Source organism: Falco punctatus (genome assembly GCF_963210335.1).
Source record: "Falco punctatus genome assembly, chromosome: 10".
NCBI lineage: Eukaryota > Metazoa > Chordata > Aves > Falconiformes > Falconidae > Falco > Falco punctatus.
In genome coordinates this window covers 30641544-30663483 of record NC_137590.1, presented here as the reverse complement: position 1 = coordinate 30663483, position 21940 = coordinate 30641544, and the positions used below count along the sequence as shown (strand labels likewise).

The 21940-nt window shown below is 46.9% G+C and overlaps 1 protein-coding gene across 6 annotated transcripts in view; it reads right to left on the bottom strand.

The window, feature by feature from the left end:
* Nucleotides 1-273: 273 nt before the first annotated feature.
* The window catches only part of LMO1 (LIM domain only 1), a 69152-nt gene continuing 47485 nt past the window's right edge, over nt 274-21940 (bottom strand). For all 6 annotated transcript variants that reach the window (XM_080404856.1, XM_080404855.1, XM_080404853.1 and 3 more), the window contains 3 exons: nt 16856-17069; nt 5466-5591; nt 274-722 (listed from right to left, as the gene is read on the bottom strand). In XM_080404856.1, coding sequence (XP_080260982.1) covers nt 617-722; nt 5466-5591; nt 16856-17061 — 438 coding nt within the window. In that variant the 5' untranslated portion in view covers nt 17062-17069 and the 3' untranslated portion in view covers nt 274-616. The remainder of the gene's footprint in view (nt 723-5465; nt 5592-16855; nt 17070-21940) is intronic.

Sequence of the window (21940 nt, the reverse complement as noted above, 5' to 3'; positions counted from 1 at the left end):
GAGGGTTCCCAGCCACCACCTGCTCACGGCTCAGTCCCTCCCATTGTACAGCACAGCAGGTTTTTGGATGCAAGTCTCTGCACGGTTCAAGCGGAGAGGTCTAACTCTGCAGCAGCATTTCTTCCCCCTGTTTGTGTGTGTGTGTGAACTCCTGCCTCTGCTTTTATCCATGCGGTTTCCAGGGATCTGTGCATCTATTTCTACTAGTCTGCTCAACATCAAGCACAGGAAACACAGGCTTTAACCACGTGGGGAACAAACCACAACTAAAGATGACCAGGAAACATTCATAATTTTTAATTCACACCAGTAATAAAATTGCATTACATTTTTCATAAAATAAATGTTCCAGTTTATATACAGAAAACAGACTGTACAGAGCCCTCCCCCAGACCCCAAAAACTCACAAACATACAGGCAATGCAGTGCTCAGCTAAGCAGGCACAACTGTACATCTAAAATTGTAACTGCTTTGTGTTGGGGGGGAAAGTACTACAATGTATATAGTCCTCTCTGGACCAAGAATTAAAAAAATATTGCAGGCAAGCTGACAGGCACCCCCGCTGCTCACGCGGCCGAGCGCCCATCCCACAGTGCTTCAGCGAAGCAGGGTTTGTTATTGAACCTGGGACTCGAAGCTCCCATTCAGCTGCCCTTCCTCATAGTCCATCTGACACAAGATCATGTTGTTCTTCAGGAAAAATTTGTCTCCCACACAGAATCTGGAAGATAAAAAGAATTCATGGGTGTAAATATGAACAGAACTTAGAGCAGGAAGGGGGCTGCTGGGGTCTGAAGGCAGCTCCGGGGACCAGTTTGATTTCCAGCTCTGCTGGTGGATGGGAGCTGGGGAAAGCCCTGGTGCTTCTCCCCCACTGCCCTTCCCTGCACACGCGCGGGGGTTTTGCCCTCCCTTTGCCCAGCACCGCGGGGCTCAGCACCCCGCACATGGAGCCGGTCCCGGTCCCTGCACATCCCATGCCAGCAGCGGGCGGAGGCCGGGAGCCGTTAAGGGATTTGTCCCTGCGTTCAAGAGGTGTCAGCCCTACAACCGGGAAATCAAACGGGCGATATTACACGGAGACTATTTGAAGTTTCTGCTGGTATCCGCATTTCCATGGATCCCTCGGGTGAGGCAGTATTTACACTAATTTCCAGGCAAGGACTGGCTATTAAGTCCTTCCTCATCCCCTTGTGTACAGTGCTACACAATAAATAGAAATTTCCTGGTGGCTGGACTCCTAACCTTTATCTTCATTGAGTGAAGGGCGCTGCTCTCTATATACCATGTAAATTGTTCTGTTTGTCTTGAAGTTGACAGAGAGGCTTGTGGTATTTAACAATTTTATTTGACCATTAAGGTCAAAAAAGTTCCACATATAACATCTGGGAGGTGTGAATTGACAGCCAATAGTTTCTTTGCTGTGCCTGCTTGCTCAAGAATCAAAGCTAATCTTGACTTCTTAAGATAACAAATAATGCTCTTTCCACCCAACTGGGAGGTTGGTTTTTGCCCATCACACTAGCGGGGCAGCCACAGACCGGAGCATGGGGCTGCGCCCCTGCCCCAAGTGCCAAGCCTGAGCTCAGCCCCCGGCCCTGAAAGCAGAGGCACCCCAGCCACCGCCGAAAGGCAGCTCTCAACCAAGAGGAATGGGTGGGTACCAGCTTCTGGCAGGATGAATATTCAGTGGGCTTTGAAAGGAGATCAGCAGAGATGAACCCATCCTCAGGAGACCTAGCAGACCCCAAATGCCCGTTCCCTCTGCTCCCAGGCAGAGCTTCAGACAGGGACATTGCCTACTCCTTTTCTAAAATGCTTTCTAGATTTGATTTAACTCTGGCAGCTCCAGGAAGAGCATCTCCATAAAACCAAATATTCTCTGCTACAAGAACAGGACTGATCATTTTAGAGCTCTTTTAGAGATCCAACATGGGCACAAGTTTTCTCCAACCAGACACCTGCAAATAAACTGATCAATTTGTCAGGTTGGTACAGAGAGAACTGGGTGCTGGTTCTCGCTTTATATGGTTTCACTCAAGACCTGCCGTCTTCCTCCCTCTGTAGCACATGCTTTAGTAGTTCTGAAATTCAACCTTCTTTTGTATATTAAAAAGCTAAAAATTAATCTCAATTTAAATTAACAGCTTTTATGCTAAAAACTATACTGCACACACTCTCCTTAACACCACCTTCCCACCAGCAGGTTTACTCGCTGTAAGTAACAGACACAGCTGCTTGCTTTTTTTTGCTATTTATCACTACCTTAAATACAATATCAATCTCCAGGAAGAGAAATGCAAAAATTAGTCTTGCCAGCAGCATCCTCAACAGCTGCCTCTCACCAAACCTGGTTCGGGTCTAGAGGAGCCAAAGGAGGCGTTGGAGAACTGGGGAGTTGGGGCGTGTGTGTGTATGAGCACATGGGAACTAAAATGCAGAGCAGGGGGACCCTGAGACCCTGTGAAAGAGAAGGCTGGATTCACTGGAAAGGCGACTATTTATTTCTGCCTGCCAGTCCTGCAAATCCAGCAGTAAACTGGGATCTCTTCAGCTGATGCCTCACCACTAGGGACAGAGGACTGAACAGGGCAACTTCAGACCCAGCCTCAAGCATCCCAGCCTGCAGCAATCTTCAGAGCAAGCTGTGGGACCGTGCCACCGGCCCCCATGCTCTGAGCAGGTCTGTCACAGAGCCCTTCTGGCCAGTTGAGCTCCAGCCGGCAGCAGCAGGCAACAGGCACCAAACCTACCCTGCCGTTTCTATAGAGTGATTTTCCTCTAAGCAGAACCACATTTTAGACAACGGCAACACAAGTAGCTGGATTTCCTGCAAGCCATGACCTATCCACCAGTTACAGCGGCGACCAACTTTTGTTCAGTATTATGACAAGCAGCGTCAACCTTACAACAGTTTAAAGCACGGTAGGCTGAGTGGCATTGTGGGACTTGCTGCAAACCTGATGTTTTGGAGAATGAAGCTAATGAAAACACTGCACACTGGTAAAAGTATTAGAGATTTTGCTCTGATGGATTTAACACTCTGCAGAGAGTCTAGCTATAGAAGGGCAAGTAAGCTGGAAGAGAACTAGAGAAAGGTCATCATCATAAAATCTTTTCATAGCTGAAGAACAAGGTGGGGTTTCTGATTCAGAACTAGTTTTGGCATCTGCCTCTGCAATTTTGACTTTTGGGTTATTTCAACTCACTGGTCTCGGTTCAGCTTCCAGTGCTGTCTGTTACAGGAGCACTTCCATTCTGCCCTTTGGGGCCAAAATCTCTGTAGAGGATAAGTCATAAAATTTCATAGCCTTCTGATCTCAGCCCAAAATAACAATCTACATGTAGCTCTGTGCTGTCTACTCTGCCCAGATTTCAGAAGAACTCAGCTCGTCCCTAACTGGGCAAACCCCTTGTGTGTCAAAGCGTGAATCTGCTACAAGGGGGCTTCCCTGCCAGGCAGTGACAGCACGTGGCGGTTATTATAAGGGCAGAGCAAGGCTCACTTCGCGCTGCCAACAGGAACAGTGTTGGCAATCGCAGAAGGGAGAGGGGGAGAGAGGTGCTTTGGATCCTTTGTAGCAAAGGGTGAAATTTAAAAGAAATATCCTGAGAATGAAAACTAGGCAGCACTAGGCTTTTCCAGGAGGGAAGCTAGGGTAAAGTAGGGGTTTGATGGCAAATACTCATCCTACAGACTCCAAAGCCAACCCAACACTCCTGCCTGTGCAGCCCAGAGCCGGGACTTGCCTCCGCCAGAAGGGCCATTGCAGCTGCTGGAGCCTGAGGACTGGCGTGGCCTCCGGAGCACCCCTCTCCCACCTGGCCTCCATCAGCAGGCTGCAGAAAGCCGAGCCTGAGGCTGAGCCTGGCAGCCCCTGCAACGCTCCCGAGCCTGGAGACAAACCCCACAACAACCAGCGACGGCCGCTGGGTGAAGAGATACCGTCCTGGGGAGAGAACGCATTAGTTCTGCAGTCACCACGCTGCTGAGAGGGCATCACGGCTGTTGCAGGAACATGTTCAAGAGTGGCAAAACAAGACTGGGCAACTGAAAGATGTAGCGTGGCTTCCAGAAAGGAGCCCAGGGCCAGGAGCCACTAGATGTCACTGCCGCCTCGGCACTGCCACCGCACCGGTGGATGCCGCCAATATTAATAGGAGTTTTCTACCTCAAACAAACACCGTCTCTGCCTTCAATAATGTGAGTGAGTAAAGCCACCCAAGCTACAAATGGCTCGCCCCATTCTCCGCTTCCATAGCCCGGCACCAACCAGCCGCAACCCCATTCATCCCCATGAACTAAACCGCCGTCAGAGGTCACGGAAGGAGAACCAGACCCCAGTTCGCACGGTCTTGTAAGTTCAGTGGGAAAGGTGGCAGGGCTTTGCATTCACACACGTGCCACGTACGGCTACTTCGTTAGAGATCTCACTGTGATTCTTGTTCTAGGACAAGCAATGAATCTTTAAGTCGGGCTTTTAGCTTGACTTTTAGAGAATCAGGTTCTCCATCTTCCCATGAGTTTTTTCATCTCTCTCACACCTGCACAAGGGATGAAGCATTGCCTCCTAGTTTCATCTTTGGGAAACACAACCACAAGTCAAGAACAGGAACTCCAGCCCTCGAGCCCTGGGCAGTCACTACTACCCAACTATACCAGCAGTGAGAACAACAAGCACTTTCAGGCCTGTCTTGGACAAGGATAGCTGGATGTGTCAGAAGGTGACATTGTATCATGTGGTTCTGTGGGCTTCCATTCTGCCAACAAGGACCAACAAACAGGGTGCTGGGAAGGTTTTCCACAGCCCTCCCCAAACTCAGCTGGCTACAGGTAGCCCCATTGAAAACTTTGTGTGGGACCCTTTATTATAGTCCTTGATGTGCATTTTCCTCTGGGTAAAAGCCAGCAGAAATACACAAGCCCCACTCAAAATCTCACCACCAAGATCCCCTGTTAATTACACAACTAAAGGGATTTGTTCCTAGTGTTGGAAAGGGCTTATCTAGAGTATTTCTCCCCTTCTTGTCCCTCCTCTTTCTCCTTCTTCTTTGCCATTCCCAGTTTTGAGCCTGTCAGAAACCCAGTTTAAGCAAAACAATGTCAGTTTGCCAGAGGAGGTCCATTCTCCATCGTCTATGTTCTGCAAAGAGGGTAGATCCTGAAAGGACGCTGAAGCAGTTTGTTTTATTCAGCAGCAGCTGTGCTGCGTACAACCGTGGCCAGATCTGCAGTCTGTGTGCTCCCCCTCGACCCTCCAACTCCCACCAGCCCCACGGGGATTTGCAGTAAAGGGGCTACAGGTACTCACATGCATCCCCCAGCTCAGCCTAATAAACCAGCCCAAGCCACACCAGCAGGCTGTGAGCCCCAGACAGGTAGCGCGGAACAAACCTGTCCCCTGTTTTGCAGACAAAGGTATAAATTAGTTTGTGTTTGCGTGTATAATAACTGCGTCCTCACCGCTGGTTGCAGAGCTGACAGGCAAAGCAGTCCAAATGGTAAACATTATCTCTGGCCCTCATCACCATCTCAAAGGCAGGGATCAGTTTACTGCAGGCAGCACAATTCCCGGTGGTACCAAAGAGCCTGCCAAAGAAGCACAATCATTAGAAGCCATTTTAATTAAATGGTGGAAGGACTAATTAAGTGTAATTAGCAGTATCAAATACTGTATTGCACCAATAAATAGAAGTTGCAGTCTCCATTTCGCTGACCAACCAGTGTGCGGGAACTTGGGATAAAACTGCCTGGTGAGCAGGCTCCGATTGTCGAGAAGAAACTTCATTTGGTTTGTGAGCCTAGGGCTAATTTGCTGTCTAATGGAGAAAAGCATTAAACACTTAGAGCACTATTTTGGGGCTCACAAAATTTCAGTCAAAAGCTACCTGCCTCCCCGCAGCGGTAGGGGAGGTGCTCAGAGCCGCCCGTCCTCTGCGTGCGCTCGCCCCAGCCGTGCTTGGCCGCAGCCTAACGGGGGGATAAGCTGGCAGCCTCTTGCAACAAGATGCTGAAGACCTGCAAACTTTGCCAACCCTGGCAGGCAACGCTATAATGTAGCTCGGGAAGAACCTCACTCACCTGCTGTTTAAACCTAAAAAGCACCATTTCTCTTGCAATGAGTACACCAGCATTTTGCAAGGCATCTCAGAGTGCCAGCCCTCCTCCCTGGCTGGTCCCCCCTCCTCCCACCTCCGTGTCCCTCCCGGGAGCCAGCTAAGCCCTTCCACCGTGGCCCGAACAGCATGCTCAGCCGTTCCACTTCAGCTCCCCGGTCCTCGAGGACAGCCCTTCAGCACTGGAAGCTTTGCCATTTTCATCTTGGCTTTTACTATCTGTCTCCCCAGATGTCTGCTGCTGTTACAGCTCCTGCTGGGGGACTCAACCAAGGCTGCAGCATCCTTCCCCCAGCCCCCTTCTCCAAGATGCCCCTGCAGACCCCTGTGAACCCCATGGGCAGCATGCCACTGCAGCGTTACAGCCACAGGAACCAACTGGGCCTCGAATCAACAGGACGACAAAACCAAGTTTCACCCAAGAACGGGGTCAATATGCACACAGTTAGTTACTTTGCTTTGGAGATGATAAAAACGGTATTCTGGGGGCGACGAGCCTCAAGATGTACGGTTCCTGCTGACCATTAGCTCTGCGCGTGCAACGCGTCGCTGCCCGCAGACGGGTTTGGGCTCACAGTTTGTTTCAAGCCATTGGTTCTGGCTGATTCCCCACCACATAGATGAGAAGCATCAGGAAAATCTATAACCAATTTCTAAACCTGCAATTTACCAAGCTAATCAATACTAATTATTACTGGCCAGTAATTGTGAATTAAAACACCCAGCAATGTTACAGAAACCTCCACACAGCTGTCCCACCCTCCCACAGCACCATGCTCCCAAAGACAGAAAAGGTTACCCTTACTTTTCATTAGGAGTGGTATCAGCGATCTTTCATTAGGCTCGGCTGGAAAACCCCAAGACTCCCTAGGAAGAAACAGCACTACCTTTTCCCTGCAAGCTAAACTACGCAAACCAAACAGAAACACTTGTGCAAGACAGAAAAACTGCAAAGGGACTATCGAAACGTCTGCCCCTCCGGCTCCATCACACGAGGGCTGAAAGGCAGAGCAAAACCCCAGCTATATGGTTTGCACTGGCAAACTCGGACCACGTAACCAGTAATGGGGTGGCCCCGTTCTGCCTGCAAGCTGCCCGGCTGCCCAACGCCAGCAGACCCGACTGGAAAAATGTGGCACTGAGAAGTGTACAGGTCTCCACCCTGAAATGCCCTGGCTCTCACGCAGCACCTGCTTGCAAATCATGCCGTTAACGCAGACATCCCTCTCTCCCTCTCTCCCCCAGCGTAGCTGCCCCCTTCTACGGTACTTCACTTAGGCACAGCAAAACCTGACAGCTTTCACTGGGGTTTTGCTATGTTTGGTAAACCCAGGCATCTGGTTTTAGAGTACCCAAGTCACAGCAAACTCAAAAAATGAGTCCAATACGTTCGGCAGGGAAACTGGGAGGTTAATCCTAGATTTGCTCTGTGCCCAGCACTGCTACATGCACAAGTATAAAATATCCATTATTCATTAGCATCACAGTTGTGTGAAGCTCAATCTAGATTAAACAAAATAAAGGGGCCCCAGACAGCACCATTTGCATTGTTAAGCAGGCGCTTTTCTTCAGCCTTCAAATAGGAGACTTTTCTAAATGGAAATGATGGGGAAATTTGGACAGATGTTCACTTAACTATTTAAACAGTTAGCTTAAGAAACATGAAAAATGTATTTGGCATCGTATTCACCTGTCTCCTTTCAGGGGGTTTGGGGGTAAACCAATTGTTAAACAGCTTTGACTGTTTGCATAAGATCTGAAGCTTATGTTCTGTCCAGCTGAAATCGTGTTGCCTTCTAATGTCTACATAAACATAGCTTCCAGCTAGGCAGCATGCTAATCTTTTTCTCTTCTATCAAGTTTCACAGTCCTCCATACCCTCCCTTTCCCAACAGATGAACACTTCACACTTATTCTAGCACTTCCTAATTTTAATCTGCTTTTCAGAGAGTGATTTAGAGCCCTGTATATTCACCATGCTTCTAAAAATACCCTGTAACTTGTAGCTCAGTGAACTTGATTATTTTTTTTTTTAATCTGCTGGAAGAAAAAGCAAAATGAACACAGGCTTTTGCCTTTTTTGTTTGCTTGTAAAAAACCCTGCCACCTCTCATACCTACTTACCCAGAAGCTACTTGAGCTGAAACTTTCTGAGGTGGGGAGCTTAACATTATCGGAGGAGGGAGAGAAGACAAGGAGCAGGAAGCAAATCTTCCACCCCAAGCCCCATCTGTGGTTAAATTTAAAATAACCCCACATGAACAAACTGATCTGCATTCTGTCCCCCAGACACCTTCACAGCAGATGCAGCACTCTCTCACACATTCACGCACACAAAGTTGAAGCGAATTAGAAAAATCTATCAAAGATGCTCAGCACCTACTTAACAGCTTGCAGCCATAGGCATAAAAGAAGCTGGAAATACAGAAAGGGTCCAGTTTGGAGTTGTTTTGCTGCTTCTAAACCCCCTTTTTTTTTCCCCCCATGTCCCTTTGAAGTTAAAAGGCAACAGTTTTTAGAGTACAGATTTATCCCCCCTTATGTAACAGGAAGACCTAGCCAGCTTGTAAATAAGCATAGACTACGCAGATTTAAAATTTAGCACAATTAAACTTTTACCCTGTGGTAGCAATTATGTTTAATGGCTCTTAGCCTGAACTTAACCATGTCTATTGTCAGCCAGTCTAAAAGCAGGAGTTTGTCCAAGGACAATTTTCTGTAGTTTATAGGCACACTAAAAACCCCGCTACGCGCTGTTCTCATTGGCCATTGATGTCAGTGTGTATAGTAAAAATTAAAGCTAATTGGCATACAGGAGCAGCAGTGAATGCAAATGAATTAATGAGAAAAGAAGGGAGCACTCCTGGAAGCAGTAGGCAACTGTTGAAGGATGCTTTTTATGTAGTCTTGCCTGGGCTAAAGAGTAGTCTTCTGCATGATGATCTAGACCTCATCAGCTCCGTGAATACACCTGAAGTTAATTCAAACTGTAGTAAAGTCACAGCACCCTGCAGGTTTGGGGGGAAAAAAGAATGGTCAAAGGTCCTTACTGTAGGCAAAACAGTAAGATACTGCTCATATGAACACATTAAGTTTAGCACCTTCTAACAGATTTTTCCTTTCTGACCAAAATGTGCAGGATGGCTAAACTGAGAACCTGATTGCCTATTTCTGTCACCACGAGAAACAACAATCTGTTTTAGTCATTGCCTACAAGGAAAGAGTCCCCAGTTGTTCTCCTCTCCCTAGCCTGGTGTCTGGCTAGCTAGCAGTTTATGATCCAGAAATAGGGAGAAAATCTTCTTTCCACAGAAAGAGTGAAAATTTTTGAGCTGTTGACCTCCCAGGAGACAAAAAAAGAGGAACCAGGACAGGCAGTTACAAATTATGAGTGGTACAGAAAGGATAGCTTGCAAGCATCAACTGGATTTTTTTTTAAACAAGACAAGTTCAAAATTAAACAGCTGAGTTGAGACTGATAATTCCCCCAAACAAGAGGCTTTATCAACCCTGAAAGGTAAGAATTGTGAGTTGAAAGAGGACGGCTTATCTACAGATAAATATCTACGTTTGTAGATATCGTGTACAGCTACATATTTCTCTGTATATTTTTATACCCAGATTATCTGAATATAGTTTTTGAAGAGCTACCGAACCCCGGGCTCATATCCTCTCCAGCTAGGAGGTGACATAGGTTTTCCCATACAGCCTTCCTATACGCCTGCTGGCTATTATATCCTAGCTTCATCAGGACCTGCTGTAGAACAATATTTGCTTTACGTACCTGACACTCGTCATGAGAAGGTTTTGCCCCTAGCATTTGAAACAAATCAACAACTAGTCATCCAGTAAGGACTCTTAACAGCTTGCAATCAGTATTTTTCCTATCTGCGGATATTAGAAATATGCTGAGCTACAAGTCTGATTTGACCAAAGCACTGAATATGCCAATAATTGCAGGAAAGGCCTCAACATCACTTAAAAAAAAATAAAAGGATAAGCTTAAAAGCAAATTCAGACTCGAGGTTCTCGACTTCCCTGTAATCAGCCTTCATGTAATATTCAGAGAAAACCTTAGCAATAGGCGTTTCAGCACGGTAAATATAAATACTTATTAGCTGGTGCACCCTCCCATCCAGGACACCATTGCCAGTGCTGCAGTGGGAAGTCATGTCAGCTGAAGGAAATTAAATGCATTTTGATACTAATGAAGTTGGTCAAGCTGTCCTCTCATGAAGCCTTCAAGTTCAATCCCAAAGAATTTACATCTTGCATGCCAAAGGGTTTGGCATTCATGGATAACATAGCAGGAGGAGCTGAACACCAGCGCGGTACAAAAAAAGCCCTCTGGCCAAGTGACCGCACTATGTATCAGCGATCACTGGGCATAAACTTCAATGTTGCTCAAGGGGTTGTGTTTTCAGTTGAAGAACGCATCTGAACCTTCACTTATTTTTACTCCTTTGGTCTCTCCCTCCATGTTTTCAGCAGATACAGCGGGGCTGGGACTCTCAGCAGGTGGAGGTCCAAGTCCTCTTCGCTGCCCCAGCCTTTCTTACAGTGTAACCGAAGCCGCTGACCTTAACCCATCTCGGCTGGCGCTGCTGAACGAACACACATGCCACCATGTCCTCTTAGGGCAGGTTAAAAACAAGTCAGAAAACTGCAAGGTTGAAAGCGATAGAGGCATGCTGCTGTACCACAGCCAGACAGAACTACTCCCCGTAAGCTTTCCTCCACACTGGGAGGTAGTGGAGAAGGAAAAAAGAAAAAAAAAAAAAGAAAGGGGGGGAGGGAAGCAAATGAACAAACCAAGCATTGCTTGTTTATCCTGAAAGGCACGGGCTGTGAGAAACTCCTGGACCAGCTACTACGAAGAAAAAAAATGTGTGCTTTAATGTCACAAAGCACAGCAATGTAGCCAAGACACATTGTATTTTGAGCCTAATTAATCCTCCTTAATCTGTATAGATACCAAGTGTACAAGTGAGGGTATCCTACACAGCATGCAAGACGCTCCCTCTTGCAATGCAAGAACAGCACTTCAATTTGGCAACAATTTTAGACCCTGAGCAGATACCATTTGTTCAGCCACACTGCATTTATACCTCTCCTCTCTATGCTGAAAGTGGCCCTTGAAAAGCAGGCAGGGCACACTCTCGGTGCACGCACGCTACATTCCTCTAGTGGAAAAACAATTCCAAAGACCCTCCTTGCTGCTGCACAGGGGCTGCAGCTTCTGCAGACTGCATTCAGAGTATTGGTGGTGTCTCTGGCAGATGAACTTAAATTCTGCTAGTTGCAGCATGCACTTTGCAGTTCCTGAGGACTTCTGCTACACATCCAGCTGTGGTTTAATGGCTTGGCTTGGGGCCTTCGCTCCCAGCTTGGGGAACCCACCAGAAGGAGGGTATTTGCCTGCATCCTCCCGTGCCAGAGAGCAGGGCGCCTGCGTTTGGGCAAGACCACTTTTCATATCCCGTAACAAAATGAAACCCTACACGTTTGCCAGATACAGAGCACTCCATCTAAAGGGCTCCCAAAGTGATTCACTAACAGAATGAACCCGCTGGGGCATTCAGAGCAGAGCAAAAATCAGTATCCAACAACTGGAAACCCCAGTACTGGGCAGCTGACTTGTGCCGTCTCTCTCTATATATATATACCAGGAGCTGCCGAGGGTGAATACTAACAGTGCTGAGGGGTGCCAGTGCCAGGGGATGGCAGTCCTGCTGGGACCTCTCTGCCCCTTGGATGGGGTGCACGGGGCTGCTCCACCTGCCAGAGGCACTGGCATCACGCTCGGGTTGCAGCGCTGATGCCGTGCTGAGGTTACAGCTCTGGCCAAACCGCGTAGGAAGCAGGGTGAAAAGAATTTGCATGAAATCCACTGAGACAAGTATCAGGGCTTGCTGGAAAGCCCTTCTCCGTTACTGATTTGCCATCATTTTTTAATGCAGGTTTCAAGCTTTCTTTGGAGTCTAATTAAGGCCCTGATCAGTTTAAATGATGAAAAACTTTCCCAACACCAGCATATCAAACATGCAGAAGCAACAGTTCAGCTCCTGTCAAAGTGAGCCTGACTCGCCTTTGCTTGTGTGAGGGCACCATGCTGAGTAAAAAGGATAAATCACGTTCTTCATCAGCACTTCACAGTGAAATTTAAGTTGTCAGTTCCTCCCAGGAAATCCTGATGCAACACCCAAACCGTCCCTGTGAACTGGAGCCTGGTGAATGTTTAATTACGCCCAGGAACAAACACAGTGCTGGGGGGGGCTGCGAGGAGCCAGACGGGCTGCGGGCTAAGCTTCTCTGTCCCAGAAGCAGTTTCTTCAATAGCATTTGCTTATCAAAAATAATTAGAGGTTGGAGCGCTGCAACCGTGATTATGAAACAAACGGTAAATCTATTTGCTCAGACCAAATGTATTGAAAGATACATCTAGACACAGCTGGAGACTGAGGTGATACCGCAAGGATAACAACTCGAGATCAAATTTCATCTTTCATGATTAAAAAATGAGCAAGAAAGTGTTTTATGAAATGTGAAGGTTAACAAATGTTCCTTCACAAGCAATGACGACAGTTTATCTTTTGAAACGAACGAGCAGGCTACGCTCTGCTAGCAGCTTCTGAAACGCATTTGAAAGATTTCTTCTAAAAACCCACGGAGGACCAGCACACTCGCATGGAGCCGGCTCCGAAGCAACGCTGGGATGGCAGCGCCCACGCTCCTGTCCCACGCCGATGGCCACAAGCTCGCCCCTGCCCCCCGATCCCTGCGGGGTCTGCAGCCCCGCGACACCCGCCTGCAGGAGGGGTGGCACCAGCAGGGTTCCAGACCTGCGGTTTAACTGCCGCTTCAGCTGAACTTCGAAGCTGCCCCAAATATCCCAGGAGCCCCTGCTGCCTATAGGGAAGCACCTATACATTGCTGCCTCCGCAGCGCCGAGGCAAGGGGGCCTGGCGTGGGGCAGTGGCGGTGGGGTCCCTGCAGCCGGCGCAGCCCCAGCGAGCAGAGGGGACAGCACGCCTCGCGGGGCAGTGGAGCACGTGCTCCCAAACGACACCATCAGCTCACAGGCAAATTGGAAGCAACGCTGGTCTATAAAGAGATTACGAAACACTTTTTTTTTTCTCCTAGTCACTACACAGCAATATCCCTTTTGGACTTCAGATATAAAAGATTCATATATTTATATTTACGGGTGCAGAATCAGTCTAGCTTTTAATTTTTCACATAATGGTTGACCTGCTAAATATCAGTGCAATATTCACCCTGTTCTTATTCAAAGGCATACAGAAGAAGCGGCCAACAATAAATTCCTTTGACCATCCTCCAGATAAAGTACTTACTCCCTTTATGGTGTGAGCACAGTGTGAAATATGAAAACTTATTTTTAGGAACAAATTCTGATGAAATTTGACTACTAGAACAAATACTGTGAGATGTTTAATGAGGAAAAAAAGGGTGTGGATAGAAGCTCTAAAACTATAAAAGTGAAGAAATTGTATAATGATGGGAATGGGTAATTCTCCAAGAAGAAAAAATTCAAATTGCCAGGAGCGAACAGATAGTAGAAAAGGTGGTGATGGCAACCTTCTTTTCTTCTATTAATAGAACTAACAGTTAAAATTGAGAGTGAAAGAAATGCTATGTGTAGAAGGCAACAGAAGATGTTTTAAAGTAAAAAAATTACTTTATACTTCCATAAAATTTGGGACTGCATAGCAATGCCCTTATTCCTATCCTAGGACACTAAAAGCGTTCCTTAACATCAGGGAGAACAGAACCCAGGAGTTCAGCAGAACCCCCCCCCAAAATAGTATAAACCTAAATTTATTCATTAGCAAGAACACAAAACCTCATACCTGCAAAGCTGGCCGAACAGCTGAACACTAGTTAACAGCAGCGTTACAGAATTAATGTTATTCCTTCCTACCTAAGCCTCCCAGGTATGACTTCCTGGGACATGACAATCATATTCTTCCCAACAAAAACCAAGAAAGAAATATTTCTCATGGTCCAAGCTATTATAACGGACCAAATTCAGACAGGAGAAAAATATTTAAAGTAAAGGCCACATGAGCCTTCCCCCCACAATTCAACCAAGCTGCACAAAGAGCAACAGACTCCCCTCTTGGTGGGCTGGGAATTATTCTAACCCAACAAATGGAGGCAGGGGGGCTACGAGACCCCCTTCAGGCACAGAACAACGTTGTTTCGGAGACCATGTTTAACTGCTGCTGTGACAGAAGCCGCATGGACACAGTCAAACACTAGCCCCAGATGTTGCCTTCCACATTTCACGTCATGAAGTGCCCTCTTTTCTCAAAGACGGGACGCGGGCTGTTTCCTGGGGTCTGCAAGTCCTGGCTTCTCCCCCATCTCTAGCACAGGCTTCTTGCATGCCCCAGAAAGTTGTGTCATCTGGGGGGCCCGTGAGAAGAGCACAGATTAAGCTTTTCCACCTCAAAGCTGCATTCTCAGGATAAACCAAGGAAAGAAATAAATGCTTTACAACTGCAGTGATAAAAAGGTTCTTCTAAGTTTAACAGCATCAGTACTGCTCTCCTTTGGCACTTTAACGTGTCCGATTTGATGCTGCACATAGTTTTTGTTATGAAACTAGAACAAACCAAAGTCAATGAGGTGCTTATTAAACAGACAAAACGTGGGGTAGCTCATAGGTCTGAAAAGCAAACGTAGACGGGAATCACTGCCCAGCTGAGTATTCTAGTAGGGTTCTGTAACATGTAGAATAATGCCGAACACCTATCTTTCAGGTCAGATGTAAAAAAACCCCAAACCAACACACACAACACTGTTTATCAAGCGCACAAATGACAAAGTCTAGAGAAGTGATAAATAACGAGGAGGAGGATGACTGATGGAGAGACCTGGATTGCCTGGCAAGCTGGACACAAGCAAGATAAAGATGAAGAAAAGATAAAAAAGATAAAGCATAAAGAAACACTCCAGAAATTAATGCAGCCTGTGCTTTCTGGAAGGAAGACTATTCCTGGAAGAAGCTCTCCTGAGAGGTTTTTGGGGTCCTCGTGATTAGTACCTTGTGTGACCCAATTGTGATGCTATGATGGAAAGAAATTACGCAATTCTGAACAAAGGAAGATCAAAAGCTGTTATATTCTTCATTGGCACGTCAGAATTATGTCCCTAACACAGAAAGAGTACAGCTGAACTGGCGGAGGGTCAGTGAAGAACCAAAATGGGGATTTGGGGTTAGAAACCTGAGTGTTAGAGAACCTTCTGGAGCTCGTTTTTTTCAGCATAGCACAGACAGGATTAAGGACACTTCTACAGCAAGTGAATGGTGGCATTAGTAAATACTCAGACTTATATAGCAAGGTACAAAAAATACTTCATGATAGTGAAGATAGTTAACTCTTTCCTTCCTGCACCCTTTCCACAGGCTGCTTAACTTGTCTTTTCCCTTCAGCTGTGTTCCACCCTTACCCAAGCTTTCCTCACTTACGTTTAGGGGATGCATCCCACCTCTCCCTGTGGGGACCTGCGCCTGCTGCCCGTGTGGCAGAATTGCAGCCAAGACATTTCATGTAAGCCCTGGAGAGTTTCAGCTCAAACAGCGACAAAGATCCCCATGTGGGCAGAGTGCTCTCGTTCCCTGCCTGGCTGAAAAGCAAGGTGGAAGCTCATAGACTTATTTCTTCTATTTGGCTCAGTGCTTAATCTCTCTCCTTTAGGAGGAGAAACTTCTTTGTTCAAGTTTACTAAGAAAATATTTACTAAAGATTTTCAGGGATATGTTTTACATTATAACATGTGAAGCATCTGGTCATTGAGGCTAATCTAGCCAACCTCTGGCACCACAAGGTTAGATGGCATTTTACCTCCCTATCTTAAAACAGCGTGTTGGTTTTCTTTTGCTTCAGATGTGTTTGCTGGTGGTGGTTACATGGGAAACACTATCAGTGCTTTGCTTTAGGAAAAATAACACATTAGCTGGAGATCAAGTACATTCTTCCAGGGGAAAACCAAAGCAAAATGCAGTGTTTTGCAGTGTGACCCTCATAAGAACGTTTGCATTAGGCCTGCTGTCTTAGTAAAACTCATTTGTGTTTATATAAGGTATTTTGCACAGAATTCTCATAGACACCAGGCAAAAACCCCCATGTGTTGTTATGCATTGCAGACACACTGTCAGGGTAGTTCTATCTCAGAGCTAGCGAAGGTCTCTGCAGACATACTCACGAAGAAAAGAATTTTGAAGTTGATCTGTAATTTTGGAGTGTTTTGCTCTGTTTACTTAGGGAAGAGACGAGTGCCTTGGGAGGAAACTTACTCAATATAAGCTCTAGAAGTCTAACTAAAAAGCTATCACTGAAAAAGAAAATGTAAAGGTTTGTTCAGGTCTCAGTCAATATGCAGGAGCATAACATCAAAGACATGCAATAGAATTAACAGTCTTTTCCTAATCTTTTCCAAGCATTGTTTGTTCTTGTGGGTTCATAATAATAAAGAGTTAAGTAAAGTCCTCTTCCTCCCTTGACCTAAAGATAGAATTCCACCTCCCTGACTACAAACTACATCAAGTGCAAATAAAATGCCATGCTTAGAGGAAGAAACTCCAAACCCGTCTGGGCAGGGCTGACCATGCACAAGGATTTCTTTTCATAGCAGAGGTTTAAGATGACAAACAGCTGGCAACACACTGAGAAGCTTTGGGAAGAGCCCACAGTACGTTCCTCTATTTACCTCAGGTAATCTCTGCGGCAAAGAATGAGATTTGCTTTTGTGTAAAGAGTTGATCCAACCTCTCCAAGACGACAGTCACAGCAGGCACACTTTAGACAGTCTTCATGCCAATACTTATCCAGAGCCTTCAGCAGGTACCGGTCCTTGATCTTCCGGTTGCAGCCGGCACAGCCCTTCTGCTTCCCTTTGGGTTGCACGGATAACATCGGCACACCTGCAACGCAAACAAAGCATTTTAGAAGTTATCCCAGCAGCCTGAATGGGCTGCCCGTGGTTGGGGTACCGCTGTGAGCTATGGGTAGATCTGCGAGCGAATACTGCTGGCTGGTTGCACTGCAAGAAGCTGATAGTCCAGGGAATTTAAACTTCATTTGCTGTTGCTGGTTAAGCGGGAGCGCGACACTTGCAGCAACGCAGCCCTTTTTTCCTAAGGGTAGGACTGACACAAAGCACCAGCCTTTTTTTAATTAACATCTTGCAGCACAATAAACCGTCTGCAATTTCAACATTTGCTTTTTCCTTCATTACCAGCACCCTTGTGTTGTTAATTACCTGCCTCAGGCAATTACGCAGATCAGAAGGGCCACCACTGTACATACCCCTAGTCCGACATCGTGGCTGGATCAAGCTTGATGGGGAAAGGAGAGGAGTGGGTATGGGAGGATGTGGTATGCCGCTGTTTCTCCTCTCTTGTGAACCCCGCTGGTCACAGAGGCCTTAGTGAAAGCTAGAGCAGCCCCGGGGCTGCTCTAAAATAAAAGTTATTCAAAAGCCCTTGAGGGCTGCTGAGAATAACCCAGCCGGTGTCTCTTTGCCACTGGTGAGGCCATGTTCCTTAAGCACAGCAAAGCTGGCCTCTTCTCGTACCGCTGGGGAAGGTACTGAGCAGCCAGGAGCCCTCTCCTCCCTAGAAACCCCTGCAGGGACTGCAAAGCAAGCATGAGCTAGCTGGGTATGAGGGGGTGACAGCAGGCTCAGGTCACTCGGCTGGGGGAGGCTTGCTGTGGCCACCTCCCTCACAGCGCTGTCTCCAGCTTCTTCTTCTTCTCCAAGCAGCCAGTGCCTCCCGTGGTGGGCACTGACATGGTGTGAGACCTGCCACCCTTCTCGGTTTGAGAGAGAGGTGGGAGGCGGTTTTATGGAATCAAAAGGCAAGGTGGAAAAACAAAGGACTGTGCTGTGGGGGAGGAAGGGGACAGGAGATGATGAAAGAAGAAGTGGACTCACTGAGATGCCAGAATCCCATTTTCTCTAGAGCCTTCATTTTACTTTGCTACTGATTTTTATTTTTACTAGTGTCAATCACTAAAAATGACAATGCTGGGCCTGTAACGAGCACACCGTGGGCTTAACCAATGCAGAGGAGATGAGAGGGGACACTCTGGCGACAGTAGCAGGTGTCACTGGTTATATACTCTTACAGAAAAGTTAAGCCACCGGTTCTGTAGGAAGTGCCAGATGTCCCAGAAAGTAGCAGCTTGATAATGGAATTATTAACAGTCCCTTAACCACAGAGGACCGAGTTAGTGCCACTGTAATAAGTGACATTTGCTGCTTTCCTTAAAAGCCGGGGTGATCTGACAGTGGCTAATGGTCAGCACGTGTAAAACCCACCACTCCTACGGCAATAATTGCTTTGTCAGAGCTGCAAGCAGACGACAATAGCACTTAAGACACCTCTACACAAACAGCGAGGTATTGATCCATTTGTTATCAAAGTGGTCTCAGCAGCACAGAGACAGGTCAAGTAACATTCACAAACTCTTTAGGCTTAAAAAGCCCTCCTGCCCTCGGCTGCAGCACACCCGAAACCCGCTTGCAAAGTCGATACAAGCAAACTTTTGACGCCAGTGACAAATATGCAATAATTAAGTGAAAACTTCAGTCTGTGTTTGACTGCCACGTACACGACCCCTAAGGTTCCTGAGAGAAATTTTATGTACACAGCCACAGAGAAACACCCACACGTTTGGAAAGAGGGAAAAGACAGGGAAGTGTCAGAAGTGTGATATACCGCAGCGGACGGCAGAAGTCCTATGCGTCTGGTGAGAGTTTCTTACAAGAATGAGGGAAGCAGCCCTGTGGTCCTGGACACAGGTTTTTTTCTTTTTTTCTTCTTCACCCCGCCCCCCCACCCCGAGTAAATTGGAGCAAAGAGAAGCTTTACTTTTCAAATAACTTCTTTTTCAGAAAATTTAAAAGCCTTTGTCCCACGTTCCCTCCAACTCCGTGCCAAGAAGACAGCACATTGTGAGAAGAGGCTGCCTTATTCTGAGGCAGAGAAGAGCGCACATGTGAATTTGCATTTGCAAAGTGTGTAAGGTCAGTACCAGCGATGAAAGAAAACAGTTCACACCTATGAAAACTAAGACCTAGATGTGCAAATAATATTTTAAGGTAGGAAACCTAGACACCAGTGAGTTATTACCCACCCCCCCCAAAACAGGCTTTCTAAATGTGAGCTGCGTAGCCCTAGGGGCAGAAGATTTCTTGCAAGGGGGGTCATCACAAAATCCTTCTGCAAGGTTTGTCTAGGTCACTTGAGGAGCCTGCATCAGGAGGTGCTGCAGATTTCAAAATGCAGATCCGAGATAACCAGAGCCCCTTCAACTCCCTCACTAGAGAACTGCTGCACAGCTGAGGCTTGAGATCATCTTTGCAGTTCAGAAATACCAACCTTCAGCCAGCCAGGACCTCCCGAGGCCCTCAAGCCCCTTTGAAAGCAGTGTCCTTCCAGAGTCACAGCCGGGGGGTCGCCTGGAGCGAGGGGGACGCTGTAACACAGGCATGGCCCAGCGCAAGGGCAGCGGCACAGGGATGAAACCCTGGCCAGACCATTAGAAGAGGCTGGTTTGATCAGGGAGGGAAGGCTGGCAGGTTAGGAGGGTCTCCTGAGGTGGCAGGCAGGCCCGGCTGGCTGCGGTGGCGGTTCTTGTTCCATCCGTGGCCCTGGCGGCCCTCACTCACCGCAGCCATCTCGGCTCCCTGCTACTGCAAGCACACCATTGTCTTACAGGAGGCTTCTGCGAATAAGGGGCACGTAACACTTTGATTTTCTTCTAATAACTAGCAAAGGAACATATATATATTTTTAAACAGTACCTTAAGCAAGGAAAAAAAGCTATGTATTTGGTCAGTGTTCAGCAGGGGGCTTTCTAATGAAAAAAGGTACCATTTCAGAGATCATATGATGTTCAAAGCTGCTATTCCCACTCAGATAATAACGAGCAAGGTCAGCCTCTGCTGGTCAGGTTCAGTGTTTTGAAATTACATTTTGGTCTGTGAGGCTTCCCTCCGACAACCCAACCAAGCGGTCTGCACACAGCACACGCGCCACTACAGAAAGTTGCAGCTGCAATTAGCTGGTGAGTTGACACAGCAGGCAAGGCGTGAAACAAAATTTCAAAAACTGCCAAACTTGATCAGCAAGGGTTCCTCAAATGCTTGCCATGTCATTTCCAAGCAACAAGAGAGCAGCGTCTAAGCTTAACCCCTTTCGCTGTTGGAGGCTTGCGGAGAGAGGGCACAGCCAACACCAGACCCCACTTCCCTCCTCCTGCCTCCCTCCCTTCCAGCTCACCCCAAGCAGACTGGGCTTTGCAGGCAGAACCACCTGGAGAGCCGCTTTTTCTTTTTGGAAGTTTCCCTGCTGCAAGGCTGTGATGCTGCTTCATTTCTCTATGTAGATTTTCCCCCAGTACTTACCCAAAACTGCCAAGATAGCTAGTTTGATTTGATCAGGGGCACACGGCGTCTAACCAGGGCTGCCAAGAAACCAAGGGCTCACCTCTGACAAACTCCACGTGTGCTCTTCTGGGCAAGGATTGGAAAATGAGAAGTACTGTTGCAGAAGTAGAAAAATTAACATCTGGACACTCACCTGTTTATATATGTGACTACAAAGGGCATGCTGGCTTGATTACCAGATTCTGAAAGTACCATCAAGTTGCTCTCTTCTCTCCTGTTGCTAGCCATCCAATGGCTATCTTTTCTGAGAAACAGTAGATGAAGCTTTTCTATTTTTGGCTACCTACACTCCCTTCTTTGCCCTTTACAACTTAATAGACTTGCCGCTGGTAAATACAAAACAAAACCTGTTCTGAGTGCTCGGAGCTCCAATGCACATTAAAAAATTACAGACACCACCTCTGGACATACTGAAATTTATGGCTGTGTCTAAAGAGGTTGTTATTGTAGTGAGTAATCTAAACTTTACCTCTATTCACAGTCAGACAAACAAGCTTTAATCAGCCCGTATCTTCTCAGTCGGGGTCTTTCTGTAAAATTATTCAGCTGGCTTTATAACACAAGTGTCCGCTAAGTACACCTCTAAATTTTTCTAAACCATTTTGGTGATATTTCTATTCACATGGCAATCAGCTGCTGTTCTTCTAAGGGCACTGTTCATAAAGCCTTGTTTCCAAGACAGCCTGGGAACTTTTTATAAATGGTAGACCTTTTAAATAACAGTTATCTGCAATGGTCCTACGGTGTATGGCTCCACAGTGCTCTGGTCTGCAAGAGAGCTACGGGTCCCCTCTGAAAGCATGGAAGTTCACCACCTAATTTCTTTAATGCAACTCTAAAGGTTAATTGGTCTGAAAGAGTAATGTGGGACTACCAGCTAATGATATATGCCTCAAGGCTTTGCAGCTTGCCTGTATTTTATACAGTCAAGTCCAGAGCATAAAACACAAGTGATATCACCAGGACTTTTCAGACCCCCCTCCAACTTCCCCCACTTGGCCTCCCCCCCAAGCCCTCCTCTACACCCACATGTGCTGAGTGAAAGCGGCAGGAGCTGAAGGCGGTTCTCCTCCACCTGCATTTCATGCCTTGTTAGAGGGGGCTCTGAGAAGTGCTGCCACTGCACTCCTCATTACCACTGCAGAGAACTAAAAACAACCCTAATGAGGAGAGCCAGAGCGTACAGTACAGGGTGGGAGGAGGGATGTCCTCCCACACTCCCCAAGGAATCTGGCCAAAATCTTCAATTTGCCATTTATGACAGCTAATTAGTTATTCTATTCAAAATCTTTGCTTTAAATAAAAGAACTAATTATACACAAAGGTCAGTCCCCCACC